Source organism: Dipodomys merriami, unplaced genomic scaffold (genome assembly GCF_024711535.1).
Source record: "Dipodomys merriami isolate MVZ:Mamm:240054 unplaced genomic scaffold, mDipMer1.0.p SCAF_24, whole genome shotgun sequence".
Lineage (NCBI taxonomy): Eukaryota > Metazoa > Chordata > Mammalia > Rodentia > Heteromyidae > Dipodomys > Dipodomys merriami.
In genome coordinates, this window is record NW_027203826.1 from 23,440,592 (window position 1) to 23,465,455 (window position 24,864).

At 43.1% G+C, this 24,864-nt stretch overlaps 1 protein-coding gene across 5 annotated transcripts in view; it reads left to right on the forward strand.

The window, feature by feature from the left end:
- The window catches only part of Tnr (tenascin R), a 414,919-nt gene that overhangs the window by 361,042 nt on the left and 29,013 nt on the right, over window positions 1-24,864 (forward strand). For all 5 annotated transcript variants that reach the window (XM_070034414.1, XM_070034416.1, XM_070034415.1 and 2 more), the window contains 9 exons: window positions 3,388-3,477; window positions 4,493-4,756; window positions 5,374-5,643; window positions 6,805-6,924; window positions 7,790-7,936; window positions 10,823-10,942; window positions 14,928-15,071; window positions 15,686-15,816; window positions 16,760-16,892. In XM_070034414.1, the coding sequence (XP_069890515.1) occupies window positions 3,388-3,477; window positions 4,493-4,756; window positions 5,374-5,643; window positions 6,805-6,924; window positions 7,790-7,936; window positions 10,823-10,942; window positions 14,928-15,071; window positions 15,686-15,816; window positions 16,760-16,892 (1,419 nt within the window). The remainder of the gene's footprint in view (window positions 1-3,387; window positions 3,478-4,492; window positions 4,757-5,373; window positions 5,644-6,804; window positions 6,925-7,789; window positions 7,937-10,822; window positions 10,943-14,927; window positions 15,072-15,685; window positions 15,817-16,759; window positions 16,893-24,864) is intronic.

The window sequence follows — 24,864 nt, forward strand, 5'->3', positions numbered from 1 at the left end:
CACACCCCAATCAGATTAAATGATCAGCCATTTTCAAGGCCTCTGGTTGCTGGAGGACACGGGGCAGGACCACCTATCAAATCTCCCATTTTGTCCTCAGGGCCCACATAGGATCGAGTGTTGGGAAAATGAGTTCCTCATGGTACATCAGCCAGAGATGTGCTTGTCTCAGGCAGAATCTGATATTCCAGAGTGTGACTAGCAACTGCACATTGACCAGGGCACTTCAAGTCCACTTCACCCTGCCTGCACTCCCCTGATGTGCCAATGGACAAACACCAAACCCAGAGCCAGGCCTCTGAGGCCCTGTGGACCTTCTCCTTGGGAGGAGGAATCCAGATGCTGAGCCTGGGGACTCCTAGGCCAGACTGCTCTCAGTTTCCTTAGAGCAAAGTCACAGTGACCCCAAGTGGTCACTCTGGTAAGGTACTCTCTAAGATGGCATCTGTCAAGATGGCAGGAAAGTGGGCAGTGGGCTGCAAAGACCCAAGCAGAAAGGGAAAGAAAAAGCAGAGGGTTCTCCACAGCTCCCTACAGAGCTGGGGGGCCACCCCTCATTTATGCAGTAAGCCTAGAGGAACAGGAACCAAGAGGAAAGACAGGTAGGAATGTCTTACCTTCTAACTTGGACTTCTTCAGCAGGGAAGGCTTGTGTAAAGCCAGTTTGAAGCTTGTTTAAAATGAGGTGCTCTACAGCACAAAGGATGATCAGCCACGTTCCTCATCAATCTCACTGGCAATAAGGAAATTCTATTTGAGAACTATCCATATTAGTATTATTTTTCTTTTCAACTATGGATTGACAATCCAAATGGGGTTAACTGCTTCCCTTGGTCACACACACACACACACACACACACACACACACACACACACACACACACACACACACACACACACACACACACACACACACACACAGAGGTGTCCTTGAAAGCCTAACCCATGGAACCCCGAAGAGACACCTTCTTATCCGAAAAGAAGATCGTGGAGACCTGAGAACTTAGCTGTCCATTTAACAGAGCAGATGGGTGTTTGTCCGGTGTGATCTCAGAGGACTTTTGAGAGATTGTCTATAAATGTCTCTCCGTGTATGAGTCTTTAAATTCCACCATTGGGAAATTTGTCTATATGGAAGAGGTTGACTTTAGATCTTGGTTTCATGAATGATTTTGCCAAATCCACCTCTACATGTGCTGCCCAGATGAAGAGACTGACCTCAGACTCTGTGGAGTCAAAGTCTTCCATATTCTCCTCTCTGGGAAGGCATGTGTCCAGTGCACTGGAGCAAACAACCTCCCTATCTCTGGCTTACTGAGACCCCTAGGAGATAAGCCTGGATTTAGAGTTGGAAGGGGAGTGAGTCCTTCTTTTGTCACTACGGTCCTTGCTGTAGAGATGAAACTTTTCTCATTACCATTGCTTTCCAGCCCTCATTAACCTATTTGCCATGCCACATTTGGACCACCAGGGATTTCCAGTTTCCCTTCCCCTTTCTTTTGTTAATCTTTCCTAGATTTAAAGATTCAACTCAAGTCCTTGCTCCGGCTACACAGTCTATGCTGATCACATCCCTGTCTGAAGAGGCTCTTGGCAGTAGAGAATCACTCCCAGATTCCAGTTTGCTTATTTACTCCAGTCCCTGAAGCCCACTTTTAAGAATCTTATGGACAGAGATCAGAAAGAACAAGGGACTTGGTTCTAATCTAGGTTTCATCCTAGAATAGCTTTGTGACTTCTGTCAAGGCGTAGATTTTTCTGAGCTTCTGTTTGCTCTGCTCCCAGAGTTGCAGGGAAGGTACATTAGGTAACATGCTTGGACGGCTAAGAGGCCATGCCTAACAACTGCCCTCTTTGTCATCAGTTGGTTAGATCAGATGGTCAAAAATTCATTTTGTACCCCCTCTTTTTACTAACCTTTTCTTGGCTATCCTTCTAGATTCTCTATTGCACAAAGTTCAGTGCTTGGTATGTCATGAGTATTCGATGAATAATTTATTTGTATGGTGCAGATTCTACTTCATCCCCTAAAGAGGATCAGGTCTGTTCAGCAGACCTGATATCCACAGCACACAGCTAGGTGTCTGACACAAAAGAAACCCTCAATAACGTTTGTGGAGAGGAGGAGCTGATGCCTTCGGGATTCAAAGAATGGGTGTGTGGTGAAGGAGTTGAAGAAAAGTGTCAGCCTCTAAGCTGAACAAAGGATTCTCAGTAAGGGCTGGAGATGGTGATTTCCTACGGGATGGATTTTCAGACCTTCTGTTAAGAAAGGGAACAGCCATTTGTATGCTACCACTTGCAGGAGTTGGAGAGCAATGTAAAAGGGGCCTTGATAAAGAGTAATGGTGTCTTTAAAGTGAGAAATCCCTGGGAGTACTCAGAATCTGATAAAGAAGTACACTAGCTATGCCTCAGATACATATTTCCAGCACAACTGCATTTTACCTGCCGCCAAGAAGCAACAATTCACTTGTAGCACACGAAGAAAGCTGCTGGAAATCAAAGGGAAGCAGCAGGCACAATCCCATAACCGAGTCCCACTTCTCCATTCCATCCCTTAGACAGGAAATCCGGGAAGGGAGTGCTTTAAATTCTGCTCTGCCATTTTTTGGGAGGTGGGGAGGGGAGATGATTCTGTTGTAAATTATTGACCATTTCATTTAAGCTTCATAAATAAGAAACTCAGATGAAAATGTTACATGTTAGATCTGTTTGGCAACGTATAATTTCTGTCTTACTCCCTCGATCTGTCACCCTTTATCTACAGTGGAGAATTTCTGCTTCATTATAGGCAATTGAAGGTCTCAATCAGATGCCTGAGAGAGGCAGTTTATGTCTCAATGGTAATCTAATTTCTCCAACCAAGGACGTACAGGAGACTCACTAAACATAGAGACAGAAATAGATATGAGCTTTGAATAGATCTGGAGGTGTTGCAATCTCTCAATCTAAGAACAGGCATTCGATTCAGCCAGGACACCCGGATTCCTCAAATTGATTGGTTCCCATCAGAGCCAACAGGCTAATCCTGTTCCAGCCAACCAGAGACTGCGTACACCGGGAGAACTTACACAGGATCACACTTCCAAAGATCACCGACAGGGTGACCTTACTAACTTTCTAAGACTATCAGGTTCATGAACTGACCAGTTCATCTTGTTGATTTTGTACAGATGTCCTAAGTAGTAAAATTGGAATTCTCTAAAATATAAAATTAGGAGCAGACTCAGAAATCTAAACAGAGGATGTGAATAAGCATCTAAGAACTGTCTTCCCTCCTTTCTGACTTTCCAATCCATTCCTCCTCACACCACACACACACACACACACACACACACACATACACACACACTGAATAATGTTTGTCTCTGCATCTACTGACAGATCTGGTACCTGGCACTGAGTATGGAGTTGGAATATCTGCTATCATGAACTCACAACAAAGTGTTCCAGCCACCATGAATGCCAGGACTGGTGAGTAGGAGAATGGTAAAGAAGAAGACCAGGTAGACAGCAGGCCTCAGCATCCACAGAGGCATATTTTGCCAGGATCGGTCAGAAGGCAATGTCCCCTCCCCCTGTGAGCAGGGCCCTAGCAACCACCCCATGCCTAACCTCTGACATCTGAGGAATAGAATGATGTCCCACTTGGTCATAGATCTGTATTTCATTTCCCAGACCTGGAGGACTGTCCAAGGTATGCAGAACAGATGTAAAAAACCCCAATAATTGGTGCAGAAGCAAGCTGTATTTCTATCTACACCAGTCCCTATCAGGAAGAACGTGGCATCCTCAGCCTATATGACAAAACCCTCAAAAAGGTTGTCAAAGGGAAGTCTAGACTTGGACAAACAACCTACTAAATCCAAGGGCAGTGGAAGAGTCCACTTGAGACCCTGTTGCTCTAGGTCCAACCGTTTTGCTTCCAAATCCTTGGTAAATTCTAAAGTCACTCTATTGGTTTAGGCATAAGCAGCCTGATCTGGGCTAGGCTGGGCTACAGATTTGGAATTAATACTTGTTTTCCCAAGGTTCAGTCTAGCATAGACAATCTCACGAGAGAAACACTGGACAAAACATGTAGATTCTCACGTGTCTCTGGTTACGAGTCAAAAGGACCTCTGGGACCAGGGCCAGAGAACCAAAGGAAATTACTGATGCCAGCTTTCCCCTGCTTGGTGGTGGCTCCCATTTTTCCCTCATTGGCTTACTGAGATAGGCTGAGTGATGAAGAACATAGAGAGGTCAAGACTCAACAGCCAGCTTATTCCCAGAGGTGGATGTCTTCAAGTGAGGGGCAGTCTGCCTTTCTGGACACTGTCCATCTGTGTGCAAATCCAACTTTCAGAGAAAGTGCTTAACAAAATGTGACATGCTAGCACCCCTGGCTAGCAGGCTTGCTGATAGATTGAAAACACAAAGGGAGGTCCTAAAGCACTGAGCATCCTGTGGAACCTGTGTAAACTAGGGCACTTCTATCGATCCACAGAACTTGACAATCCAAGAGATCTCATGGTAACAGCCTCCTCAGAGACATCCATCTCCCTCATCTGGACCAAGGCCAGCGGCCCAATCGACCACTACCGAATTACCTTTACTCCATCCTCTGGGATCGCCTCTGAAGTCACTGTGCCAAAGGACAGGACTTCATACACACTGACAGACCTAGAGCCGGGAGCAGAGTACATCATTTCTATCACCGCCGAGAGGGGCCGGCAGCAGAGCTTGGAGTCAACTGTAGATGCCTTCACAGGTATCAGGGTAGCAGAAATTCGAACCCAGGGCCAGGCATCAATGGGTCTTAGTGTAAGAAAGCCATCTAGGTAACCCTCTTGCAAAGATCCATTTCCTTCAGAAAAAAAAAGATAATTAAAAGAGAGGTATAAAAAAAAGAAGTGATAGAAGAGAAAATGGTACATACATTAAGAGGGGATGGCTGGAAGTGAAGCGGAGAGGTGAGCAAGGATGCTACATGCCCAAACATGTGTGTCTGGTTTCCCGTAGCCTGGACATCATAATTGATTCTGTCCGTCTTTCCTTGCCGGCATTAAGTCAGTGGGTATTTTGAGGATCCGTGGCATCCTTATCAAATTCTCTCCAGGACCGAAGTTTTAAATCCTGGAGGAGTATTATGAATAACTTACAGAGTTATTTTTGGTTCTGTCATGACTCGTTTTCAGCATAGGTCTTGGGAAGAGTACAGTGGACAGGACTGGGGTGTGGAGAGGTAGGACCTCTGGCCCACTGCCTGGAGACGTAGCTCTCGTAAGCAAAGAGAAACGATTCCTGCAGCCAAGTGGCTCGTCTCTGCCAGTGGCTCACCATCTCACCTGCATTTCAGCAGCATCTGTCTTCTCCTCTGCTTTGCAGGCTTCCGCCCCATCTCCCACTTGCACTTTTCTCATGTGACTTCCTCCAGCGTCAACATCACCTGGAGTGACCCGTCTCCCCCGGCGGACAGACTCATTCTGAACTACAGCCCCCGGGATGAGGAGGAGGAGATGATGGAGGTCTCCTTGGATGCTACTAAGAGGCATACTGTCCTGATGGGCCTGCAGCCAGCCACTGAGTATATTGTGAACCTGGTGGCTGTCCACGGCACAGTGACCTCTGAGCCCATTGTGGGCTCCATCACCACAGGTAAGATTGGAAGAGTTGACAGTGAAGGGCCAGTTTCACAGTAGCCCTTAACAATTCCATGAAATTTCAAAAGAGCAATACCCAAGCAGTAGGAAACTACCTCTATGGCTAGAGAGGAGACCCTGAACCATGCTGGAGCAGCTACTTTTTTCTCCTGCTGCATGACATGGGCAGCTGTCATTTGGAAAAGTCGAAGAGATCTGATATCCTGAGGAGGCAAAATGTAAGTGATGGATTGATCTAGAGGTCAGCCAGCCAAGGAGAAAGCCGTGAGAGAAGCCAATCTTCAAAGGAATCCCTAAACAATGAAGAGAAATTTGTTCCTATTCTGGGGAGCCATTTCTGACAGCCAAAAAGGGTCATGAGGCAAATGATGCTCCCTTAGTATTACACAGACCGGGCAAGCAGACATGCAGGGATTTGGTGTTCGGAGACTGGGATTCATTGGCACATTGCTTGGAAAAACCAGGCACTCTGAGCTGAACAGAGTCATTTACACCACATCATCCCCAAGTACAGCCCCTACGGTGGCGTGTTTGTGGGGGAGAACCAGTGTCTTCTGGTAGTTTCCCACAAACTGATGAGAACTCACAAACTGGACCAGTGGCTTAAACATTTGACTGATTCAAACTTGTGATTGCCTAGCAGGATTTTAAAAAAAAGTATACAGCTTAAATGAAATACAATTTAAGAAAGTAGATTTGTTCTAGACTTTTGCTCTGAAATCCCTCTATCGTCAATAGGCAGTTTTTCCAGATTGAACCCAAGGTGGCCACTAAAATATAAGAGATACCAGCAGGGTTGATTTTTCCCAGAGAAGTCAGCTTGAGGAAATATAACTATGTTGTTGCCAATTCAAGACAGAACAAACATATGGACTTAAAGGAAAGTTTCTAGCTGTCCTTCAGATATTTATTGCATAGACACTAATCTAGCCAGCTTGGCTTTGTGCTATTAAGGTGTTCATGAACAATGCTTTTGCCCATACTTACAATGTTTCAGGTGAGCCATAAGACAGCCTGACTGTGTCTTTAAGGATGTACCATTACATACCAGGGTTTGTCTGCCTCTGAGACACCATTTGCTACTGTCTAAAACGAGGGAAAGAAATTCCTTTTTCAAACTTTCTGTCTTTTTCCCACAACCATCTGGATCTTGTAGGAATTGATCCTCCCAAAGACATCACAATTAGCAATGTGACCAAGGACTCGCTAACTGTCTCCTGGAGCCCTCCGGCTGCATCTTTTGATTACTACCGAGTATCATATCGACCCACCCAAGGTAACAAAGTTCTTTGATTTCTCCAAGATGAATCAGACTTGAAACCGGGAGGAGATTATTATGGGAAAGCTATAACACCCTTGCCCACTGCTTTGCTCCTCGGTGGCGTGCTCCCTCCAAAAAGAGTGAGTCACGGAGAGCCGCTAGGAAATCCTGCACTCACCAGATCTCTCAAAATAGGCTTGATGACGTCCACCCTGAAAGCTGGCCCTCTGTCAGCAGAGGTAACTGGTCTCCATTATCTAGGTCATTCCAGGAGAAACATACAGCCCTGAAAGGCTTTTCCAAGAGCCAGGGCTACATGCACTCTTCCTGAGAGAGTAAGGTCCAATAGTGGAATCTGGGGATGGCTAAAGACCCAACGGAGCCAGATGGAGCCTTGGGGGTGGGGGGGAAGCTCAGTGACGTGGTTCTAATTTGGCCACTCTAGCCAAGTTATGAGTCAGAGGAAGCTGGCTCAGACCTCACCTGAGTCCTGCCAGTTTGTACATGCTCCTGTGGCATGAATAAGGAAGGTGATGGGTGGCTTGACTACAAATAGAGTTGGGACAGCTATATAGACCCACTCTACAGTGATGCTGTCCATACTACCTTAACGAAAAGGCCAGCTTCTTAGAAAAATCACATCAGAAGTAGCTTATTTCTCTGTGCTCCAAGAAGCCCATAGAATGAAAGGTAGTAACACTCAGCACCATCCCTTCAAACTCCAACATCCCCAGTGCATCAGCTACTTACTGTCCCTCCCACTGCACGCTGAGCCCACACCCATCTGGGCTTTATGACACAACGCCCCATGTCTATCGAAGAGTCATGAACCAACTGCAGAGAGCGCTCGGGGGCTTTAACAGTGGATTCTGTTCTTCAGTGGGACGGCTGGACAGCTCAGTGGTGCCCAACACGGTGTCAGAATTCACCATCACCAGGTTGTACCCAGCTACCGAATATGAGATCAGCCTCAACAGCGTGCGAGGCAGGGAAGAGAGTGAGCGCATCTGCACCCTCGTGCACACAGGTACGCACAACTCCCTGTTGTCCATCAAGTCAAGGTACGGGCTGAGGACCCGAAATGGGTTTGGTGGTGTCTCTTCCCACAGATAGTTCTGCTTAGTAAAAAGAATTTAGGAGTCATCCCCTAAGCATCTTGCTGGCTTGAGTTAGGAATTTTCATGGTGCTTCCAATATAAATAGTACCTGCGTTTCTTTCTGTTGTGGTTATTGTCTGGTTTTGTTTGTTTAACAGTTTTCAACAATACTAAGTTTGAACTTAGGGACTCTAACTCACTAGGCAGGCCCTCTACCATTTGGCGCATGCTTCCAGATCCGTTTTTCTTAATTATTTTTTTAAATAGGGTTGTGTTGTCTGTGACAAGTACTCTTGCTTTATGGTCCAGGGAGGAAGAAGGCGGTGGAGGTGAGGCTACTCAACAGCATGCAGAACTGTCCTCATGGAAAGTCTTTGTTCTCCAGTGGACCAGTTGGACTATGGGATTCTGATCTCCTTTGCATTCGCAGTCAGTTCCTATGTAATGAGCCAGAGAAAAGTGGGGAGGGAGGAGGAGTGACCAGCTCACACTATGAGAGAAAACAAGGAAGAGAAGGCCACCTCCCATGCCTTTCTCTGGGAAAGCGGCTCACAGCCTTTAAGAAGCTCTACCGTCCCTACCTCTTTAGGCTCTTTAGCAACACTGTCATGCAGAATTAGCAAAGAGTTGATAGAGAACTAGAGAACACCTGGGCATCTTGATGTTGCTTCATTTCTCTGGATAATGCTGTTTCCTAGATGAGAGAAATGGGCCTTGGAATTCCTCACTACTTTTATAGATTTTTTTTCTCACAAACTCAAAACAGCATTTCTTGGGCAATGACCAAAAAATTCTTTCACAAACATAAAGATTTATTCTTCTAAAGACAACGCAGGGTATTCTGACCTTTCCTAGTTGCCATTTCAATCCATGACTATGGATAACCGTCAGTTGCATTGTTGTTGTATATGGTCTGGCTTCTACCCTTTATATTATCGTGATCATCTAAGTATCTGGTCAATAAATGTTGACCACAGTCACATCCAGTAAGCCAAAAGAAGCTGCTTCCCACCTTCCTGAAAACCCTAGAAATTTACGTTACAAAAAAAAAGCAGATGTTTTGTTATTGAAGACAATAGAATGGATTTTTAACAGGCTTTCGCCCCCAAGTTAAAGAGTGGCAACTTGGGTCAAAATCTCCTTCCTTGCATTTTGGCCATAAGCAGAAAGTCTCACTTAAGCAGGTAGGCAATGGACGCCAACCTAAGCTGCCTTTCGTTGAGTTTAGGCAGAGATATCAGGGCAATTTCTGTTAGCTCTATTGTCTTCCCAAGTATCTTAGTTTGTTGTTGTTTGTTTATTGCATCTATAGATCTTGCAACTTTTAGAAATGAGTACTCCTTGAGGGCTTTATACGTGCTTACAGGAATCAAGAAAACTCTTTTTTTTTTTTTTTTTGCCAGTCCTGGGGCTTAAACTCAGGGCCTGGGCACTGTCCCTGAGTTTCTTTTGCTCAAGGCTAGCTAGCATTCTACCACTTGAGCCACAGTGCCACTTCTGGCTTTTTCTGCTTATATGGTACTGAGGAATCAAACACAGGGCTTCATGCATGCTAGGCAAGCACTCTACCACTAAGCCACATTCCTAGCCCCCAACTCTTTTTTAGTAAAAGCTATATGTGAAGAACTCATTGAAGGCACAGCATAATTTTAAAATTGTAAAGTTGTTTCCTGGGTGAGTATTACATATGATGAGAGCTATAGCAAGGAAAAAAGCAAAGTGACAACAGCAACAATAAAACCCCTCCACCTTCAATCAAAGACCAGGGGTAGATCAATAGCAGATCACCTGGGAACCTGGATGAAATTTAGGTTGGGCTCATATCTAAACTGTTGTAATATCCATTTCTAAAATAAATCCCAATGTTATGAAAGGAAAGCATGTAATAAAGCAAAAGCCTATACCATAGGTAAGTAGGAACGGATGGACTAATGACAAACAAACTCTGTTCCCCCATCAGACACTCTTGGCCTTCCTCAGCCTATAAGGATCCCCTGAGCTCTCTCTGAACTGAAAAGGAAATGTACCCTGGACTTAGTGTAGAGTGAGCCTTGGGAGGAGTGAAGCAAGAATTCAATAGCAGCTACAATGCTGAAGCCACGCTGCATCCCATACGGTCATCCCACAAGGCCACACTGAGCTCCTTCTGAGTTCCTGGCCTGCGGCTCCAACCATTTACCAAAGTTCATCAACAGAGATCTTCCCACACCCCTGCGTTTATGAAGCTAACTATATTGAGCGACTTCTATAGTTCTTTCTTTTCCAACTACATTTAAATACTTAAAGCAAAACAGAACCACTCCCCCATTGTCCCTGTCACAGTGCTTTGCCTGTAAGAGGTTAATGGGGCAGGCGTGATGGTGCATGCTTTTAATCCCAGCTATAATCCTTGGTGTGTGGATGAAGGAGGACTGTGATCCAAAGCCTGCTGGGCAAAGTTAGCATGAGACCTTATCTGAGATACAAACCAAACGCTGAAGGACTGGGGTGAAAGGCTCACCGAGTAGAGCACTCACCTAGAAAGCAGGAGACCCTGAGTTCCATTTCCAGTATCACTAGTCTCCCATAGAAAGAAGTCAATTAATTAAAAGAAAGAGCAAGCAGCAACCGCGGAAAGAACTAGATGCTTCAGAGGAAGGAAAGGGAGACAAGAAAGGGGGTGCTGGCACCAAAGGCAAGGCAGGGAGGAGCCTCCACTCACGTGACCAGTTCATCCACCCAGCCTCAAAGGCATCATCAGAAATTTGGGTGGTCTGGTGCACTTGCAGCCTGCCAGCCCTCTTACCTTTCCCTGCTGCTCTTCTGTTGCACTCCAGCCATGGACAACCCTGTGGGTCTGACTGCTACCAACATCACCCCTACAGAAGCTCTGCTGCAGTGGAAGGCTCCAGTGGGAGACGTGGAGAACTACGTCATCGTCCTCACACACTTTGCCGGTGAGTGTCTGCAGGCCTGGGACATCAGACAGATGGGGAACGTGGGGGCCGGAGCGTCAGACCAGGATGGTAGAGAAGAGAGACAAACTGGAAATTTTCCCGCTTTGGGTATACTATCACATCTTTAACCTAAGGGTGGCTCGTGCCTGTAATCCTTCCTACTCTGGAGGTACAGATAGAGATGATCACACCTCGAGGCCAGCCTGGGGACAAAGGTAGCAAGTCACCATCTCAACAAATAAGCCAGATGTGGTAGCAAGTACCTTGTGGTCCCAACTACAGGAGAAGCTGTAGGTAGGAAGAGTAGGGCCTAAGGCCGGCCTTGGGTAAAACCACAAAACTCTATCTGAAAATAACTGAAGCAAAAAGGGCTAGGACATGGCTCAAATGGAAGAATGTCTGTACTCTTGAACTCAGCTTTAGGCTGAGTTCAAACTGCAGTTCTACTACTACTACTACTAATAATAATAATAATAACAATAATAAACAACAATAATAATATCTCTGCAGTAAAAACTCTGTAAACTATCAATGATAAGAATTGTCTAAGCTGAATCTGAAAGGTATAAGAATGTCATGGAACAAACTGCCAAATAGAGACATCCCACCAGGAAGACGAAACTCAGAATTAACATTTGTCCCAAAATGCTATAGACAAGAAAGCAAATTTTTCTAAATATTTTCATAACAAAAGAAAAACCACCACCACCACCAACAAAATGAAACCACTACAGGTTTAAGACCAAGCTTGGAGTGGATAATATGTATGAACAGGTGATAAAGAATTCAGATTTGCTAAAGTTTTCTTTTTTTTTTTTTTAATTGTATTTTATTTTATTTGAGAACATACTGTACAGAGGGGCTACAATTACATGGGCAGGATAATGCATACATTTCTTACCAAGCATTGCAGCCTCCTCCTTTGTTTACCCTTCACTTCCCTTCCCCGCCTCCCCCCTCCCCCCACCCAATTTTACCCCCCTCCCCACACACACACCGACATTGTAAAGCTGGTTTTGACATGACATTTTGTACTTCTCATTGTTGCAACAGGTCCACCTGAATCCTTAAACGACTTGTTTGTCCCCATCTCCTCCACATGTTATACTGACATCAAATATAGTGAAAGCGGGGGTTACACTGTGGGGGAGGGACATACAAAGCAACAAAGAAATAATCTTACAAATGCGTTAGAAACACATGCATGAAAGAAACGAAAACATTAAAATACATATTTAAGGGTTCATTTTCCTAACATCACATTATCTGACCTTTTCCGCTTGACTCATACCTATACTAGATATTGCAAATAAGGGAAACCATGGGACCTATGCTTCTTTGGGCCTGGCTTACTTCACTTAATATAATTTTTTCCAAACCTTTCCATTTCCTAACAAATGGGGAAATGTCATTCTTTCTGATGGAGGCATAGAATTCCATTGTGTATATATACCACATTTTCTTGATCCATTCATCTACTGAGGGGCATCTGGGTTGGTTCCATGTCTTAGCTATGGTAAATAATGCTGCAATAAACATAGTTGTGCTGGTAGCTTTAGTGTGGTCTTGTTTGTAAACATTTGGGTAAATGCCCAAAAGTAAAGTTTTCTTAACCACATCAAACCTCAAGAGGCTGAACCAAGATGAAATCTTGAACTTCAATTTCAATGTCTTCTTCAGCATCTTTAGTGACCTTATACTGTTTGAAAATGAATAGAGGAGCCCAAAAGTAAAATGTGTTGCATACATCAGATCTTTAATCTTAGGAAATGCATTCCTTTGCTTAAATTAAGTGTGAGATTACAGGATTAATATGGGTAATAGCCAGGAATCTAGAGGACAAAGACACCAGAAAAGAGAAGGCAAGAAGATATTTTGACTTCAAAAATGGAAGAGAAAGGCAATTCTGTAAGCTAGCTGCAAAGATTATACTATTGTCATATCTTGGAAAAGTGAGATCCAAAAGAGACTATCAAACAAAAGAGGAAAGAAATTAGTGATTACTACATACCAGCATAGCTGAAGTAAGAATAAGTTTTATGAAAACTACTTTATAAATTTGTTTTTCTTATCTGTTAGCATATTTGTGTCTTAGCAAGCCATTAGAAAACTCTTTATCAGTTCATCCTTTGCTAAAATGGAAAAACACAATAGATTGTATTTGCACTTTGCTGGAACTGTAGATGGAAAACAGCTCTCCTCAACAAACAGATATCATTACTCTGGATGCTTTAACTTCTCAGTGTTCATGCACACTCCATCCCAGCTCTTACCTGCCCTGCACACATCATAACCCTGCACGGTTTAACTCTTGCTATGTCTTCTTAATCCTCTGTGTATTCACACAAGCTCTCTCCTTCACCAAGAAAGTCTCTTCCTTCAGGGTCTCCCTGAAGAATCCATACTTCAATTGTTAGTTTCAATATTCTCTGCCAACACCTCCTTGATTCCCCTAAGAAAGCCCCACACCTGCTTCCAGGTAACATGCATATAGTTCCATCACAGTAGTTGGCTTTGACTTTCCATTCATTCAACAAATACTTTTTGACACCTCCCCATGGACTATATATGCTTTAAAGATTAAGAATGAGCAGCTCGATGTGGTGATGTATGCCTGCAATCCCATCTACAACAGAGGCAGATATCAAGATTATTGTAGGTGAAAATATAGTAAAAAGTTAACAAGATTCCATCCCAACCAATAAGCCAGAAATAGTAAATTACATCTGTAGTCTCAACTGTACAGGAAGTATAAATAGGAAGATTACAGTCCAAGGCCAGTTTCAGGTAAAAAAAAAAAAAAAAGTGAGAACGTATCTGAAAAATAACTAAAGCCACAAGGACTTGGGGGGTCAGAACTTAAAGTGGGCTAGCAGACTTGAGTCCCTACATTCAGACACCAGTACCAAGAGAGAGACAGAGAGACAGAGGCAGAACTGTATATATTTTTCCAGTTAGTTTGGATCACTGTAACTTTCTTATATGCCTTTCTATATGCTTAGACCACAATACACATGAAACATCAGGCCTTACTTAGCTTGAAGATGTATCTGATAAACTTTGTTCAAGTCTGAGGTATGATCCAAATTTACTCTAATTGAGCAACAGAGGGCTTGGCTCTGATCTGATGAACAGTTTTATCAACAGCTTGAATGAATTCTGAGAAGACTTGTGTATACAACAAAATTGATTGACAGAGTCTAAATTGAAAAAAAATATTTTAATAAACTCAAACAGTAATCCAAAACTTAATCAACAGGGCAAAATGCCAAAGAAATAGAGGCAAAGCTCTGGGAACGTCCCCCACCCCAACCCTGCCCCCAGGGAGCAAAAAGAAAATAAAGAAAAAAATCCACTGTGCAAGGTTACATGGGGTGGTGACAAACAATGTCTTTGATTAACATTAATCTCAGCCTATGACAACAATAATAAGTAGATGTCCCAAAACCTATATGAATAAATGGCAAAAAGAAGCAGAGACCTGCCTGTTTTGCATCTTGATGGTTCTCACATTCCTCCAAGGTTTGCATTTCATCAGGGACACTGATAAATTGTCACATTGCCAGACAAAAGAAGCCAGCATTGTGAAAAACTTTGGAACTATCATATAAATACTATGGGAGGTGGGAGCAGATTTTTTTCTAATCTACAGGAGAGAACACTTGAATAGGAAGAGTGATAGGAAGGAAAAGGCTTTTGTTTTTTTTTTCTAACTCCAGAGACCTGAACAGCCAATATAAAGACAATTTAGATTCCATATAAGGGATATGTTTCATGAGATTTTAAAAAAGAAATGAGAGGAGAGATGCTTGTGTGGAATAAGATGCTAAACTCAATAACCTATAACTTCTGGGTTACAGGTTAGTAAACTTCCAGTGGATAGGTTAATAACCTAATAAAAGCGTCTAGCACTGACTCCTGTAAAAATGCCTCTACATTTGGTAGGCCTTGCCTCCATACTCATTCCTCTCCATCCTCATTTCAGTTGCTGGGGAGACCATTTTGGTGGATGGAGTCAGTGAGGAGTTCCAGCTGGTCAACTTGCTTCCTCGCACAAACTATACGGTCACCATGTACGCCGCCAGTGGGCCCCTCACCAGTGGCACCATCAGCACCAACTTCTCCACCCGTGAGTACATGCTCTCTAGACACCTGGTATCTCTGGAGACATTTTGTGCATCCTACAGATGAGTTGGGTGTTAGGCTTTCAGCTTGGGACAGTGCAGCTCTGGGCCCTTCTTATTTTGGCTGACTGTGTCCCCAACCCAGTGGAATGGAGCTGCATCAGTTTCTCTTTCAGTGTTGTCATTTGAACCAGGCCCTGAGAGACTCGTACTGCAAGGACATCTGGCCAAGAAAAATCTGACCAAGATTAAAGTGCTGGATTTAGGAGAGAGAGTTGCTAGGCTGGGTTATAATTAAGAGAGTAGCAGACAAAGGTAACATGTAGGGAGAAGTTTAAGCAGGCATGGTGATTGGCTGGGGTCAGGGTCCTAGGCTTAGTCACACTAGAAGACAAAAAACCCAGAGTCCTACGTGAAGAAAGCAGGAGACATTCCCAGGAAGAAAATGGCACTGAACGATTATCTTCTAATCCAGGGGCATTTTTATGCACCTGTCCACACTAGAACTTGGGTCAATAGCCCTGGGGCCACAGAGGTGGGTGCGGGGCCCACTGTGCCTGAAATCAAGCAGGGAGGTGCTGGAGAAAAGTACATCCTGGCATTTTTCTCCTGCCTATAGTTTTGGACCCTCCTACCAACCTGACGGCCAGTGACATCACCAGGCAAAGCGCACTGATCTCCTGGCATCCTCCCAGGGCCGAGATTGAAAACTACATCTTGACGTATAAATCCACCGATGGAAGCCGCAAAGTAAGCGTGAGCTGAAAGCAGAGAAAACCCGTATCTCCTGTGAGGCCATGTAGAAACTGACCAGCAGAATTACCCAGGGAAATTAAAGGGACGGGAAGGAAGCAGTTCACAGAGAACCAATTACAGGTTTCCCATCTCAGATCCACAGCCTGCTGTGGAAGAGAACCCTTTCCTGCAAGCAGTAGATCCGAATGCTGCTCCTGGCTCTGCTATTGCTCTCTACTGAGCCCAGGTGAAACACGAACCCCCTGTGAACCTCCAATGTCTTCTCTAGAGAATCTACCCTGCAACTTCCCTACTGCAGTGGTGTTTCTATATTTTGCCACTTCAACTCCAGGATATCATTGGCTCATTAACAGAGCCAAGCAAAGAGTTGGCTACCAAGTTCACCAGGCTTTAATGTCCCCCAAAACACTAGAGACAACATGGACATCACCTACAGTAAAGAGATGATTCATCTTATTTTTTGTTTATTTTTGTTGTTGTTGTTTTTCTTGCCAATCAGTCAAAACCAACAGTGGAGCACAGATTTTTACCTTTGTCCCTTTTTTGCGTGTGGTGGGATCTTTTTTAAAATGATGCCATTTGTAGAAGTCAAAGATCTTGAATAGATTTCAGCAGAGCTAATAATGGGAGTAGGGAAACCTCGGATTCTGCTTCTTCAGCTTCTTCCTTTGCTCTCAAACAGTCTGGAAACCTCTGGGTTCTGTAATCCAGGTATCTAAATGTATGCCGTGTGCATTTCTGAGATAGGGCCTGGCCTGAATCTCACGTGGGAGCTGTGCTCTCTGCTTCTTGGCACAGTTTTCTCCTTATCACGGGAAGGAGAGAGCTACTGTCATGCTGACCTAGCTAGTCACAGCCCTGGGATTCCCCTCCCCCACTCTCCTACATGGCAGGTAGATCACTCCCTCTCCCCCTCTCTTGCTCTGGCTCTATCCAGGAGCTGATTGTGGATGCAGAAGACACCTGGATCCGATTGGAGGGCCTGTCAGAGAACACAGACTACACAGTGCTCCTGCAGGCAGCCCAGGACACCACCCGGAGCAGCCTCACCTCCACCGCCTTCACCACGGGTGAGGAGAGTCACAGCACTCCCTTGCCCTCTTCTGCATGGAATGGTGCTCAGCTCTGCCGAGGGAAACCTGGGCTAGGAGGAGTCTGTTATGGAAACTCAACTATCTCCTCTTTCCTTCTCCTCTTTCAAGGCTCTGTCTGAAAACCCTGGCTACCGAGGCACGCACAGAAATCAATAAGCCAACTTCCTGGTCCTTCCCAAAACACATCCCCCTCCCCACCTCCTCCACATCAAGTGAATTATCAGATCCCGTCTTGCTCCGATGTTCCGCATGTTCTTCCCTCTCTCCCTCCTCTGCTGCCTATGCTTAGAGACTCGGCTAGTGAAAGCAGCAGAAGCAAACCCTCAATAGGAGATCTACTGTTCTTTTCTATACATAAAGCATTTCTATCACACTGTAGCTGTAGCTCAGTTCCTAAACAGCTGATAGGGAAGGCCTAGAAAGGGCTCATTTCATACCTGATGACACTGAGTGTATAATGATCGAGGCCTTCCTGGGCTAGAGAGTGGCTGGTTCAGAATGTCAGTCAGGCCTTTCTGCTTCTACATCCAGCTGTGTTTCCTGCCTCCTTCACCTAAGTCAGCAGAAGACTCCAGCTCTGTGGTCTAAGCTATTAATATTCTGGTCCCCCACCTCCCCCACTCCCTCTGTAGTTAGACTTTGAATTATCTCCTTGCTTCACATTCTAGGGGGAGCAGAGAACAAATAGCTTATCACTTCCTTAAAGATGTTTATCTGCAACGTACTATGGGAGTTGAATGCTTCTCTGTGCCCCAGAGCCAGGTCAGTAGGCCTCTACCTTATCCAGATGCCTTCACCTCAGTGTTCTCATTCATTAAATGATAGAGCAGGGCTCTGAGCAGATACCTCAATCGGTCCCCAAGTGGTTCTGTTAGGTAGTGACCTTCTGAGTAAGTCCTCTTTCCTCTTCTTTATTATACTTCCCAAGACTTCATTCACAGAGTGCTTTCAAGGAGCATATTAATCAGCAGCAAAGAAAACAAACATGCTACTGGAAAACTTAAAAATAACCAATACGAAAATTCAAGTGAAACTTTTAGGACTCTTAATCCTGTTTCTGGGGCTGATATCATTTACAATGTTTCAAAGGTGTCTTATTAAGGACTGAGTGGTTACCCTCTTCTTGTTCAAGCCTTTTTCCTGCACATTCACAGGTTAATTAAAGGATCCTTCGGGGTCCTCTTTCCGAAGATTCCACTTGAAAGAGCCACAGGTTGGAGAGTTTTCCACTGGATTAAAAATTCTTTTCATAGAAAGAACACAGATGACAGATACATTAACAGAGTTCCCAATTTGCATATTTATTAGGTCAAAGGAATCATTTAATCCTCTAGATGAATGGATTCCAGTGCTTGTAATATGAATGTAATATGAGCTTTACCTTCCCGTCCTGGTGTGGTAGTCTGAGTAGTATGTCAGGATGTCCCAAGGTTCTATGGGACCCCACAAGTTGACTTCACTCCAGACCCACCTGGGCTGGAAGGTGTATGAGCTCCTGTGTTCTTCTCTGCTACTATATCTCTGCTCTCTGTCTCCATCTCTCTCTGTGTGTCTCTCTCTTTTGATGACAGTACTGGGGCTTGAACTCAGGGTCTTGCACTCACATTGGGCTTTCTTGCTCGAGTCTAGAGCTCTACCACTTGAGCTCCTCCACTTCTGGCCTTTGGTTGGATCGCTAGAGATAAATCTCTTGTATTTTTCTTCAACTCAGGATCCTCCAATTTCAACCCAACCTCCTAAATATCTGGGATTTCAGATGCAAGCCACCAGCAACAATGCTTCTGGGAGAGCAACAGGGAGAGCTAGGGACTCCATAGGATCAAATAAGCCATGGTTAACAACTCACATGAAAACCTGAGTAGAGGCCTAGATAATGGCTTTGTTTCCTGGCCAGTGAGGACTGTAAAGACATGTTTAGGCTTATGTGTTTGTTTGTTTGTTTGTTTTTAACAAGACTACAAGTGACCTAATCTCCTAGGGTCTGACCAGTGTTAACTCAGAAAGGTGAAAACTGAAGGGCTCAATTTCCAAAGCAATGAATGTAGTAACAAACTGGACTGCTTGCTATGTAGCAGGGGTATCGAAAATCAGAAGTTTTTTGCAGGCTTACTGGAATACTCATATTGAAATATACACAGATGTGCGCCAAACTTAACTGGCTTCACCTTGGAAATTTACCAGTACCCACTGAAACAACCTGTTGCAGAATGAAAAATTCTGGGCAGAAAGAATGTACATGAAAGTACCTGGCATACAACAGACATGATAGACATTGATTCAAGAGTTAGACTCCAGCTTAGAGTTCAGAAAAGGAAGTCTCTCATGGAACAAAGCTTAAGGAGAAGATCCTTAGTGCCCCTTGATAGGATGGTACAGGCAAGCTGCAGAATATCATGCCCCAAAGACCCCCAAATCCACCAGGTTCTCTCCACCCTCTGTTTGGATATTTCCCTTAATAAACAGGCCACATAATCCTTTGCCTGTTAATGAGTGATCATTACCTGTGCTGGTCCCTTACTCCTACTCTTTTTACCTCTGCCAGGGGCAAATTTTGTTAAAGATGAGGAGACTATGGGAGTATTAACTTCCTAAGGATGGAGTAAAAATGTTAGCAAGAAGGGAAAAGAGCAAAAATGAAGAGCAGAGTATCCTCACTTGTATTCTCCAGTGCAAGGCTCTACTGCTGCCAGCCTGGAGCCCGCAGGAATGAGTTCCTCCTGCTGAGCAAGTCTGAGAAACACCAAAAGCCGCTGCAGTGGCAAACTAGGCCTGGTGTATTTAGAGCAGCTAATGAGCCTTCCAACTTAGTGTTGGTACCTGAGATTTCCAGTTAACAGTGCCTGCATGTCATTCTTCAGCCCATTTTTGCCTTCGTTTGGTATTCAGATAGGGTCTTGCTTGGGCTGGCCTTCGACCTTGATTTTCCAACTTCTATCTCCGAGTAGCCAGGATTCTACAGACATGTACCACCAAGCCTGGTTGTTTCTTTGAGATAAGAATTTTGCTAACTTTTTGCCAGTTGGCCTTGAGTCACAATCCTATCTCTTCCTTCCTAAGTAGCTAGGATTGCAGGCGTGAGCCACCACACCCAGCCCAGAAGGTTCTTATTCTTTTTTAAAAAATATATTATTTTATTGTTATTAAGGTGTTGTGCAGAGGAGTTAACCATTTCATAAGTCAGATAATGAGTACCATTTCCTTTTTGGACAATGTCATCCCTTCCTTCACTTCCCAAGTGTCCTGCCCCCTTTTCTTGTAGGATCCTGTTCTTAAGATCAACTGAGCCCAGCTGCTTATTCTGTTTTTTATCCTTTATCTAATGGAACAACAGAGCTTAAATTTTGGCTTCAAAGTGGCCTCCTCCACTATCAGCCCCAGCCCTGATTTGGGTGGGCCAGGATAACATACTTGATTGGAGCAAATGCTAACCTAATGGTCTGAGAAATAGTCAGATATTAATATTAAAAAAGAGCTGACCTCAAAAACCTCCTTTGATAAGATGCATTCCTTTGTTTTCCTGCCACACAATATAAGCCCAGTTCAATCTTTCCATCCTGTTAATAGCTTCCTGTCCTCTTGTCTCTGGTGTTTGCACAAAACTCTGAGGGGAATTAAATACAAGTAGTATGGAAGAGGAAAAAAATATGGATACATTATTTATAATTTACTGTCGCCTGAAATTTCATCCAAGGTCTACTTGTCTTTTAGAGACATGAATTTAAATGAGGAAACAAATATTCCCTGTAGAGCAACAGAAGCTTGGTGAAATGATCTTCTGAGGGATAGGTTTCATTGTCTCTTTTAATACCATAAAAAAAGCAAACAAGGCTCGTGCGAAAGCTCATCCTCAGAGACAGTGAACACTATAAAGTGGGTTGCCTTGACCTTGAGGTTAAGTGAGAGCAATCATTTGCAGAGGTATCCAAAGATGAGTAATGACAAGTGCCTTTAAGAAAAACACCTATGCTGGCTGGGAAGGTGGCTCAGTGGTAGAGCACTTGCCTTGCATGCATGAGGCCCTGGGTTCGATTCCTCAGCACCACATAAACAGAAAAAGCCAGAAGTGGGCACTGTAGCTCAAGCAGAAGAGTGCTAGCCTTGAGCTGAAGAGCTTAGGGCCAGCACCCAGGCCCAGAGTTCAGGCCCTACAACTGAAAAATAAAATAAAACAAAACAAATAAACACCTATGCTCCAGACCTTGCTTTCCCACATTCACCTGCTCTGTGGGGCTTTTCAGGAAAATTCTAGGGTCTTTTCTAACCCAAGCTTCATTTAGTTTTTCGAAGTTGTGGGAAATTAATGAAGTACAGATTTTGGAACAATAGGTAGTAACTCACAGAAATCTATAGAGCTATCAGAATTTCATTTGGAGGCTGAGTGTGGTGACAGACACCTTGATCTGAGCACAGGGAGAGGCAGAAGTAGGAGGGTTTCAAGTTCAAGGCCAGCCTGGACTACATTCCAATTGTTGTCAACTACTGTCTACTCCTATGCGTATCACACGGCCCCTCACCAGACGCAGGGCTGAGGGCAATTCTGCTCACTACTTAGAAACAGCTTGCATCTTTCTTTCATCAAATCCCGAAAAAGAGAGAGCCACCATCTTTCTTTGCGACTTGGCTATGGAGAAGGAAGTAGTCACTAATCACACTGTTTGGAGAAACCATCCCTCCAACATGAATAGATGGATTTGTGTGAGATCAGGGACTTGAATTAATCCTACTGCCTAGTTTTCTGCATATCACAGATGCTAATCTCCACCAGGGTTCTCTATTTTTATTTCCTTTTGCCCCATCCCTTCTTCTACTTTGCATATGCAATCATTCTAATGTGTCAAATGTGAAGTCTTCTGTTTGTGGTTTTGAAAAATGTGTTCTTGTAAAGTTGCTTTAAGTAGGAATATTTTAAATATATAAATGGTCTTGGATTATAGAGCTCATTCCTCTTACTCATTTTTTTTTTTACTCCACACTGGTTTTAGATCCATTCAAGTTTTCTGCACATAGACGCTCTTTTGCTTCCAATTGTTGCAAAATATGGAGCGATGTGCATCCCTGATCTTTTGCCATTCTCACCCAAAGATGGGCAGCAGATTACTCCCAACTTTTCCCACCCCAAATAGCACTCCAACCAAATACCTTGAACATGTCCACATAGGGATACAATTTCATTTTTCTCTCTTAGTGAATCAATTTTTTACCAAAATCAAGTAGTAAATAGTCTATTTGTTTTCCATTGATTTGTGGTGCTTTATTATACATTAAGTTCCCATATGTACCTGAATCTGTCTCTGAACTCTAAATCACTTGTATTATTCCATGGTCTATTCAACCACTCTTTTTCAAGAAATACTTTGCGGTTTTATGTCTACAGCAATGATCTTACTGTGAATATCTTAATATATGGTAGAACAAGTGTCTCCCGTTTTCTTTTTCAACGTTGACTTACCTATTTGATGATCCTTAGTATCGTCTCGGTTTATCAAAATTAGATATAATGTTTTTCAAAAGAAATAGTAACTTGAATTTAGGTTGGAATTATAATATACTTGAGAAGATTTGGTACCTTTATAACACTAACTAACTGTGTAGATGCATTCTTTATCCAAAGCATTTATCCTTCGGAGGGATGTTTATTGTTGATGATGTCGTTTTGGGGTTTTGTTTTAATTGTGTTATTTGTGTCTTTGGCACAGGATTTAACTATAGTAGACCAGTTAGGGCCTCAAGCTTTCAGTCTTTCTGCTTCAACCCCCTGAGTGGAGTTCTGTGTGTGGGGTTTGGTTCCTTCACACCAGCTCCAATTGTCCTTATGGCTTTGAAGTCAAATTTAAACATTTTTTCCCTATGACTTTTTTTTATGTTCTTGGATAATTTATGACCATTTTATTGCTTTACGGTTTTATCTAATTTAAAAAAAATATTTTCTAGTTTCTTATTGCTGATGTAGAAAAACACTATTGATTTCTTTACATATTGATCCAGCATCTAGCAATCCTGCTGAACTGGCTTATTATTTCTAATTATCCATTGTTCAGTTAATATTTAGGGGAGTGATTTATATCATCTGTAGACAATGGCAGATTGATTTCTATACTTCAAATTCTTCTACCTCTGGCTTATTTTTCTGTATCACATTAACAAGAATGTCCAGAGATGTGTTAAATAGTGACAGTGAGATTAGTTAACCTTGACTTCTTCCTCTACTTACAGAGAATGCAATTAAACTCCATGCAGCATAATCGTGGATAAATCTTCATCTAACAATATGAAGACAGCATATAATTGCCTAATCTTAAACAGGAATGTTAGCCACTTAAATTTGAAGTTTAAATGTTATCGAGGTATGGAATGTTTTTCTATTCCAACCGAAAGAGTTTGGGGAATAAACTTTATCAAGTGACTAAGTCATTTAGTTGTGAATTTTATCTTTTAGTTAACTGGTACGGTGAATTGCATTAATAGTTTTTTAATACATTTATTCTCTGTCTTTGAAGACATTCCCACTGAATAGTGTTTGTATTTATTTGTTGTTGTGTTTATTTATTTAAACTCAGGGTCTCCTCACTGGCTTGGCAAGCGCTCTTCCACTCGAGCTTCACCTGAGCCCTGTTTCCTTTTGCCTTTTACCCGCTTTGGAAATGAAGCTTTGTGGACTTTCCTGTCTAGGCTGGCTTTAAACTATGATCTTCTGGGTCTCAGCCTCCTGAGTAACTAGGATTACAGGTGTGAGCCTAATACCCTCTTAGATTTGGTTAACTCCTCTTAGAGAAACTTTTTGGGGGAAGTACTAGGGTTTTAAGCTCAGTTGCTCTACTACTTAAACCATGTCTCCCATCCCTTTTTGCTTTATTCATTTCTAAATCAGAGTTCCTGCTTTTGCCCAAGATTGGAACACCCACATAGCTGAGATATATATGCCACTACTCCAGCTTATTGCTTCAGATGGGTTCTCCCTAATGTTCTCTGCCCAGGCTGGCCTTGAACCCAGGATTCTCTCTCTTTCTTCACTAGTCTGGAGTAACGTGTATGAGACATCATTCCTGGCCCCAGTTTAGACTTTCTATACATCTACAATTATAAATAAAATTGACCTGACAATATTTTCCCTGCATTTGCCTCCTTATTGGGCTTTGAAATCCATGCTTCACTAAGTTTGTTTTTTAAAAAATGAAGCTAGGGGGGCTGGGAAGGTGGCTCAGTGGTAGAGCGCTTGCCTTGCATGCTCAAGGCCCTGGGTTCGATTCCTCAGCACCACATAAGCAAAAAGAAAAAAGCAAAAAAGAAAAAAGCACTGTGGCTCAAGTGGTAGAGCGCTAGCCTTGAGCTGAAGAGCTGAGGGACAGCACCCAGGCCCAGAGTTCAGGCCCCATGACCAGACCCAAAAAATAAATAAATAAATAAATAAATAAATAAATCACTTGTTTAAAAAAATGAAGCTAGGCAGTTTTTTTATCTTTACCTTCTTCTAGTTCTTTGTTGTGTTTCTAGCTTTTTAAAGTAACTTGTTTAAAATAAGATATTTGGCCACAACTTTCTACTCTCAGTCTTAAAAATTATGTATCTACCCAAGTTTGGGCTTTCCAACAAGAGCTCTGACTCTACATGTCTCTAGGAATTTGTTTATCAGACTTTCAGAATTTAGTAGCATACAATTCTTCAGAAGATTTTGTTTCAAATCTCTGTTGTATCCAAAGCTCTTTCCCTTTTAGTTTTCTTCTTTCATCTTCTCTCATCAGTCTTGCCAGTGATATATTTCTCTTGTTAATATTTTCAAAGAACCAATTAATAGATTTAAGATCTACTTCATGTTTTTGCTATAATTTATTTCTTAAACGGTATTATGGAATCTCTTTATAAAAATCTAAGTATCTTGACATAGTCTCAAACCTCTCAGGAGATCTAACACTACCTCCTCGCCCTCCTCCATCAAAAAAAAAAAAAAAAC